Source organism: Miscanthus floridulus, chromosome 8 (assembly GCF_019320115.1).
Source record: "Miscanthus floridulus cultivar M001 chromosome 8, ASM1932011v1, whole genome shotgun sequence".
NCBI lineage: Eukaryota > Viridiplantae > Streptophyta > Magnoliopsida > Poales > Poaceae > Miscanthus > Miscanthus floridulus.
Genome location: NC_089587.1, coordinates 230,564,813 through 230,573,482, shown reverse-complemented (window position 1 = coordinate 230,573,482; position 8,670 = coordinate 230,564,813). Strand labels below are relative to the sequence as shown.

Here is an 8,670-nt window from a genome sequence, read left to right as displayed (position 1 = left end):
GTTGGGGTCGTGCGATACTCCAACCGCGCGATCGCGCGTTAACCGCGTCCAATGTCATATCCTTTTGACATGAAATATACAACCGTCATATAATAAATTTATGACAGTGACTTTTTAACGTTTGGATTTTTGTCTCATAAATTTTAAATTTTAACATAAATTCCATATATTATGACATAATAGAATGTCAAAAAGCCACACATTTCTTGTAGCGAAGAGTAGCGCTCGGGGATTGGTGAGGTGGGTGTGGCCACCCATCGCGCGAGGAGGAGATGCGCTCGCTCAGGGTCGACAAGGAGGAAGAGACGCGCTAGGGAAAAGAGGAGCGCAGCAGAGGGAACACAGTGCTGACAGGGGTTTTCTAGTCTTTTCTCTTTGACGCACGAGTCTTAGAACGTCACTTAATCTCAGACGGCGAGAGTAGGTATGGCGTCCTAGAAGATAAAAAAACACATGCATTATTATGATTACCTGTTGAACGCACGCAAAGAAAAAACTTAAAAAGTAGGCAGACCGCACAGCAAAAGTGGCGATGCGGCACCCAACACGGTACAGGAAACTGGATATTTTACGTGTGGCATACTCGAAGATTCACGTTGTGATCATGAGCGGAAAGTTTGTCCTCCGGAGACCACAACTCTCGTCGTGCTTAGAGCATAAGGTCTCGTCTCGCCGTTGGTGCGCCCGGCGCCGACAAGCGAGCGACGTCGATCGGGCAGGCAGGCAAGTCACCATGACTCATGGAAGAGAGAGACCGCCTGCTGTACACGGCTCGGCGGGCGGTCTCGCTGCCAGAGCGGACGGCGGCGGCGCTATCACCTAACGGGGACACGGAAAGTTGGAGACGCGGGGGCAGCAACTCGTACCTAGGTGAATTCCTATGTGAATTGGCCTGTAGTCTCATAGTTACGAGAGCGTTAGTAGCACCTGAGGTACAGCGAGACGTCTATGGTGAATTTATCAATCTCGTCTCGATAATTTGCCAGTCCAATCTTTAAAGGTGTTCTTAGGGGTAGAGTTTGTGTGCATACGCTGAACGTTTGCGTTGTACTATATAATCTAAAAAAATCTCATACCTTGTACCATAGTACCACCCTTCTCGTGAAAGAAAGCTTTCTAGAAACATGATTCAGATTAAGGTAACGAGGGAGGCATGATGCCGTGATCTCAGCGGACCTGCCGGGCCAGCCTGTCAACGCGAGTCTCATGCGAACGAACTGCGGTACTGTAGTGGTGGCCTACGCATGTCAACTAATCACTCTTTCCATCGCCCCGCTCACATGTGAGTATAGCAAATCAAAAGATGAATGACCATTGGACATAGTGGTACATGTCTTTTGTGCTGGTGTCTACGGTAGTTTGTTCCTTGGCTACTGCAGCTGCAGCACAACCACAGGCTTACCGAACAGATACTTATTAGATTGGCTGGATGTTTTTATACAAGACTCATGCTAGTTTGATCCCTAATAGTAGCCCTCAACTATAGTACAACAAATCTATAGCTGCAACATAAAAAATACCCAATATAACTCTGTATGGCCATGAGAACCGCTCTCACGAGTCATTGTCTCAACATGTGCGCATCACTAAGAGCATCCATCCTAGAAGCACACACAACATGTACGACTCAACATGTACGCATTTGCTAGGAGCTTCCATCCCTCAATATTTGCTATGAGCTTCCATCCTAGAAGGAAAATTGTCCTTTTCAAGCAACCACTTTAATTTTACTTCCACATACTATGAAGCACACACAAAATTGTAATTCTAAATTATAGTTATTGCAGACACTCCACATACTATGAAGCACACAAAATTGTAATTCTGAATTATATTTATTGCAGACACTTCTAACCAAGATTAGATGTCGTTGCCAAAAAAATGCAAATTTTGAAAAAAAACATTTAAAAAGCTTGATCTTCAAACCAAACTATCTAGGGTTCACCCATTCATAACTAAATGATATGTGTATATATAAAGTGCTAGATATTCTAGCTTACATATATAAGCTTCAGCTTTAAAGCACGCTTCCTGAGCGGTCACTGGTAGAGGAGTGCAGGTGAGAGTATGAGATAGCAAACCGGTGCACATTCCCAACCTCTTCACTCAGTAAGAACTCTTTGTATGCTGATAACAACAAGACTATCTGTACAATGTCACACCACCCAATTCCTCTCTGTCGATAAATTACTACAGCTCCGAGTGATGTTATAATGCTTGCTTAGCAGCTCCGAGTGATGTTATAATGCTTGCTTAGCCTCCATGACAGAGGGACACACCACTTATTGGTCACATAATTTCAAATTTTAGACTGTATGGTCAGATTACAAAAGAACGACCAAAAGGTTACAATATGGAACTGTTTGAGCTAGATATCACTGACGGATGTTCTGGAGCTCCCATTATAAACCAAGGTGGACAACTACACTGTTTCTACACGACACATGAGAAAGAAGAGGAGAGAGAGCTAAATGAGAGATGGGTGAAAGGTCCTCTCCACCTTCCCCTTGCTCACCTTTTATAGGGGAGGTGGCAGGAGAGATTTTTATTCTTTCCCTCGATAAACTTATATTTAAAAATAGTCCCTGTAAATTACAAATGAGCCCTAATCATTCTCAAATGAGCCTTAGGCTTTCTAATTTGGCCCTAAACATTCTAATGGGGTCTCTAACATATACCTTGTCGCTTGTATGTGCTATCTTTTCTTTAGCCAACTTATGTCTTCACTGTCTTTTCTTTAGACCGTGTCCTCTCAAAGGAATATGATATTGGACTTTAATGTCAATCTAAATAATGCGTAGATGCTACCTTTTCCAAGCATTCATGGATGAAGTCATCATTTGTTTTGGAATTTTTCCTTTGTTATTATGGCTCGTGTCTACAAACTGCGTAAACCTGCTAGGAGAATGGCCACTTTGTCGATACAACTATCGGATTGTATGGAGGCCTTTGATTAGGGTAGTATTTTGTTTACCTTCAAGCAGTTGCAATTGTCTTAATCGTCTGGATTCGGTCACACCATTTCTTCCTAAAGTATTTAGTTTTTGAAAAGGTTTTTATTAGCTCTCCAGTAATCTGCAGGGTTCTTGATTTGCAAAAACATACAAGTTGCCATGAAGAAACTGCCGCATTGTGAGAACTGCCGGCAAAAGTCAGTTTGGCTAACATTTGTGAGAACTGCCCCATTGCGAGTCAGTTTGGCTTTGTAACTTGCTGTAGCTGATGGCAAACCATGCAAGGTCAAGCGATAGACTAAAGACACCAGAACTTGTATCCTGCTTCTTGCCTTCTGTTGCTTACATCATGTTCACACACTAAATATATTGTTTACACTGGGATTTTAAACAAGAGAAACCTGACTGCATGTTTCGAGTTTTGAGTTTATCTGAAGAGTTTAAGAGCCTGTTTGGTTTGGGGATTGACTTCATCCGTCGTGGACCAAGCAATTGCACAGTGTTTTTCCTAAACGCTTGCCCTGCTAATGGCCTATCCTAGTGCTATGAACAGTGGCGGAGCTGGGAGCCAAATACAGGGGGGCCATTTGTCAAATCCAGACCATATAGACTAACTGACCAACATGTACACAAGTTCCATAGAAATAAGTTTTAGTTCTATACTACTATAATTAGGTCACAATTAACAAAACACAGGTGACCATGGTCTATTGTCCATAGGATACCCATTACGGTATCATATTAGTATATATATATACCAAAAGACAAGTAACCCATAGAACTAGCACTCGTTAAAAGTCCACTTTTCTTTTCTTCAAATTTCGGAAATCAGTAATTATATCTTCATAGCTGTAGTCTCTTGCGATCTCGCCTTCTATGTGTACTACCAAGTTATTGGCAAGAAATTTGTCTTCCATCTTGTTTCGTAGTCTTGTCTTAGTGATCTTCAAGATAGAAAAAACGCGCTCAGCACTAGCTGTTGAAACTGGAAGAGTAAGCAGCAACCGAAGCAATCTATCGATCATGTTAGAAGTCCTATGGCGTCCTGTGGCAACAAGGCATCGACATAGCTCAGCTATGGTTGCAATATTTTTCAGCTCTTCACTGTTGGAAGCATCAACAACAAAATGCTTCAACTGATACTCTAATCTAAGCTTCTCTTGTTGGTTGAAATCTGCTGGGTAGTACTTCTCAACCACTTTGCATATCTCACTAGCACTGAAAGATGGAAATCTGTTTTTTGGTATTAATGTAGTGCTAATGGACAAAAGGTCCATCACCTTCTCATTGAACTTCAGGTTCAATTCAGCTAGCTGAGCATCGATTGTTGCCCGAAATATCTCCACTCGAAAATAGCGGTCATTGGTAAAATGATCTGGTTGACGACGAGCACGACCACCATGCATAATGTATGTTGCTTCCATATCTGGAATGTCAATTTCATGACCCAAACAGAACTCAACAACGCCAGAAATAAAATTTTCCCATCCATCATCTGATCTCATTTCGTCAAGTAGAACTTTTGTGGATTGCACAAGTCGAATAGCATTCACTATGTCTTGTGTTTTCTTTTGTAAAGCCTGACCTAGTTGTTCTGTGATCTCCGTTATTTCTCTCATCATCAGTAGGACAAATACAAACTCGAAAGATGTCAAGTAGTTGAAAGTAGTATCACCATCAGACACGGTTTGCACCAGCTGATGAGTCGGAAGCTAAATTTTGTAGAACTGAACTCACAGGATTGAACAAATCTATAAGGCTAGCAATAGAACCTAAGGTCCTGTTTGGCATGGCTCCGACTCTGGGTGGAGCTGCTCCACTGCAGAACTCCAGGTGGAGCCAGCTCTGGGTAGAGTTGGAGCTGTCTGATAGAGGTGTTTGGCTGGGAGGGTGTCCCCAGCTCCACAAAAGAGGAGTTTGAGGGTAGATTGCCATTCTTGCCCCTGGTTTGAATAAATACACCGTTCTTTAGACAAAATGAATGACTTGAACTTCTCACAAATATGAAATGAAAATACATGCAGTAAATTCCAAAATAATTACTAATACATTTCAAGCCAAGTCATCCCAAGTCATTGAACATCGATTAATCCAATTTGTTCAACATTCAGATGACTTTATCTATTTGAGCTTTTGGATCAGCAAAGATCATCTATTTGAGATACATTAAGATTATGAGCAGCAGGGCATTCAAATTTCAGAAAAAAAAACTCAGCGTGCCAAAGAAAATGAACTGAATGGAACTATACCAGGTCGCTAAAGACATAGCAAACACTGACCCTTGAGGGTTGCCAATAATTGCCAATTCATAAATGTGGCAATATCAACCGAACCACAGAATTAGCTTATTGTTTAGAAAATGCTATTGGGGAAGGATAGTTCCTGACGATGGAAACGTGCAGCAACAGACCAATAGGCATAAGCATGGCATAGCTCGAAGCTTTGAACAATACGAATATCTGAAAGGCGGAAAGGAAAATAAATGGTACTGGACAATCTACAGAGATGGAGGGAAGAGCAACCAAGGAAGACCTTAACTAGCATATGCAGTCAAACGATGAGACCTCCTGTCGTGAACATGTGATGGCCATCAGACGATGATCAGAGGTGGGCCCTGGCGTCGTTTCCGCGGCGTCTGGCAGCTCTGGCCACCTGAACCTGAATGGCAGCCGCGACGTCGTGAGGCAGCAGATCCGGCCACGCCTCCATGGATGTCTCGAAGAGCACCTGGTTGCGGTATTTGCGAAGGCGCCTGCCGCCGGCAGCGACCTTGGCAGCGGCCTTCATGAACTTTTTCTTCAGCTTGGACACCTTATCGGAAAGCTCTGTGGCATCCACGCCACGGCGATGGAGCCTGCCGTCGTCGCAGATCTTCTTGAGAAGCACCGAGGCCTGGGGGGACCTTGCGGAGCTGTCTGCGTGGGGAATGGAAGCAGGGGACGGTTGGTGCCATGGTGGAGATGGGTGACGCCAGAGGTAGGCGTGGGGAAAGGAAGCAGGGGACAGGCGGGGCTCGGCGGACGGCGGCGGGGCTCGGGCAGCCGGCGGCGGGGATGGATGGTGGCCACCGGTGTGGGTGGTGGCGGGCAAACCCTAGTGGCGGCGGGGGTCTAGCGCCAGACGGATTGGAGGAGGCCCAGGAGAGAGATGTGGCGCGGGGGTGTCGGGAGGAAAAGAACGAACCATTTTTGTGTAACAAGTGGCATTGGTGGGTAATTACCCATCAACTCCATGAGGAGATTCATATTGGATGGTTCTGGAGCTGCAAAAGAGGTACTCCAAAACTCCACCTCCATTTGCACTACAGCTCCATAGAGTTGGCAGCTCCATAGAGTTTTTGAGCTGGGGTGTTTGGCTGAAAAATTAGTTGGAGTTGCTGGAGTTCAGCTCCAGAGCCATGCCAAACAGACCCTAAGTGTGAACCCTACCTTGTATCTCCTGGACGTTTCAGAGAGCAGATTTGATTTGCTCCTTGTCCTGTCTCAAGCTCATCAATAGCTAGCAAGCGTGCAAGTTCATCCATTTGGGCGTCATGGAGCTCATCGTGATGCTTAGATGATGAGTCAACAGTGTTTACAATAAAAACCAATTTCTAGAAAAATTGGGTAACAGGAACCACATCCTTTGATGCAGCAACAAGAGCAAGTTGTAGACGATGGGCATAGTAGTGAACATAATATGCATAAGGGCATTCTTTGAGAAAAAGTGCTTGCAACCCATTTAACTCTCCCTTCATGTTGCTAGCGCCATCATAACCTTGACCTCGAAGGTTCTGCACATCAAAGGCATAGCTGGACAACAGATAAGATAATTCTTTCTTCAATGTTAGTGCTTTGGTGTTCTTCACATGTATCAAGTCAAAGAACCGTTCTTGTACAATACCATCATTATCCACAAATCTGAAAACAATTGCCATTTGCTCTCTTTTTGCAACATCACATGTTTCATCCACAAGAATAGAGAACTTTGCATCCCCGATTTCCTCACGTATATGCTTCCTGACTTTCATTGCAAAAATACTCAAGATTTCCTTTTGGATATCAGGTGATGTGTACTTTGCAAATTGTGGAGCATTCTCTAACACAACACTTGCAATTTCAGGATTAAATTCAGTAAGAAGTTTTAATATTTCAACAAAGTTCCCTCTATTTTTTGACTAAGGTGTCTCATCATGGCCTCTAAAAGAACAAGATTGAAATGTTAACCACCTGACAGCTACAATTGATGCTCTCAGCCGTAGACGATTTCTTTCTTTCTCTTGCTTGCTTGCCACCTCGATAATATTATCAACATGATTTGGTTGATTCAACAGGTTATGACATTCCGTGACTGCATTGTTGTGTGTTGAGCAAGGATCAGATCCTATGTGAACCAAGAATCCATAATTTTTGTCATTATTAGCTTTCTTGTAGCTGTCAAAGCCTTGTGCTGTGAAGACATCAAAGCCACTTCTTTTCTTTATATTTTTGCTGGACACAAAGCAAAAAAGACAATATGCATGACCATTGCTCTCTTAGTACTCCAGCCAAGATGGAAAATCACTAAACCAATTGTACTGGAAATGGCGCTTATGACCCTGCGGTCCAAAACCTAACTTCAAATATGCCCGTCGTACTTCATCTTGCTGGTTACTTGGATACTCCCAAATTTATCGGCGTAATGCTGGATCTCGCTGCAGGAATTCAATTCCCCGAAATACAATAGGTTCACCTTCATCTGCTTGGTCTTCATATTGCCTTGGTTCTAATTCAACTAAGTTGGCAGGAATCAGTGGTTCCTCAACAATAGGTTCATCTCTTTTTCTCTTGAAAAATGAAGAAATGGGTCTCTCTTTACCCATTTGTATCTACAGATAAAAAATAACTAACTATTATTTATATATATAACTGCCAAACGGTATGAACAATGCAATTATGGGACTATGGCAAATAAGCTAGCAAAAAACCTCTTTTTTCAAACAAATAATGAAAGATCTCAATCGTTACAAATTATCACTCAATTAGCCACTTTTAGACAACATGGTCTACGGATCTAAAGAGTTTAGAAAAAAAGGAGAAACAAAAGCAAGCGTACCTGACTCTGACTGAGAGACAAACGTGGCTGCGTGGATGTTGGGGGCGCGCCGCCGCGCCAGCCGTTGGGGGCCGGCCGGCCGGCCGACCGCCGAAGCGCCAACGGGCGAGTCAACTGGGAAGGCCGCCGCTGCCGCTGAGGACTCCAGCTCGAGGCATCGACAGACGACAGCTCCGCTGCGGTGCTGCTCCGGGCTCCGGTCTTCGGCTTTCGGCTTGTCGCCTCCACCGTCTCGGTCACTCGGTGCCCGTGGATTATTTTGTTCCCTATGCTTTGCGTGTTGACTGATGTTAGGTCCCAAGTGCGGGTGTGCGGGCTTGCATGTGGCCAGTTGCATGTGGCCCAACCTATCACCTGGGCTAAATTAGCTAGCGCCTAGCGGATCAGCGTGACAGCGTATATCCTCATTTTTTTCTTATGGGCAAGGGGGGGCCGGAGCCCTCTATGGCCAATACGTGGCTCCGCCGTTGGCTATGAAGAACATATTCATGATGATCAGATCTCTCAAGCTCTGGCCTTTGGATACAACAGAACAGATGGGATTTCTCTCGGCAATTTTTTTAGTTTAACTCAATTAGGATGTCAAGAACATGAACTCGATAGATAAAACTCCTCCTAGATACAAACAGACATGTCGTGGATG

General features: G+C 44.0%; 1 protein-coding gene across 1 annotated transcript; it reads right to left on the bottom strand.

Moving 5' to 3' along the window:
* Nucleotides 1-5,555: 5,555 nt before the first annotated feature.
* Nucleotides 5,556-7,685, bottom strand: LOC136470792 (uncharacterized). The gene is made up of 4 exons (XM_066468522.1): nt 7,570-7,685; nt 7,163-7,423; nt 6,711-7,042; nt 5,556-5,869 (listed from the first exon to the last, which is right to left on the bottom strand). Exons 1-4 carry the CDS (start codon nt 7,683-7,685, stop codon nt 5,556-5,558), a joined length of 1,023 nt encoding a protein of 340 aa, XP_066324619.1.
* Nucleotides 7,686-8,670: the final 985 nt, after the last annotated feature.

Bases quoted from the DNA above. Each gene is read 5' to 3' on its own strand.
- LOC136470792 (XM_066468522.1), bottom strand. From the start codon at position 7,685: ATGAAGACCAAGCAGATGAAGGTGAACCTATTGTATTTCGGGGAATTG. The intron at 7,424-7,569 runs GTACGACGGGCA...CTTTGTGTCCAG, and splicing joins CAAGTAACCAGCAAGATGAA to CAAAAATATAAAGAAAAGAA. The intron at 7,043-7,162 runs GTGGTTAACATT...TGAAATTGCAAG, and splicing joins GCATCAATTGTAGCTGTCAG to TGTTGTGTTAGAGAATGCTC.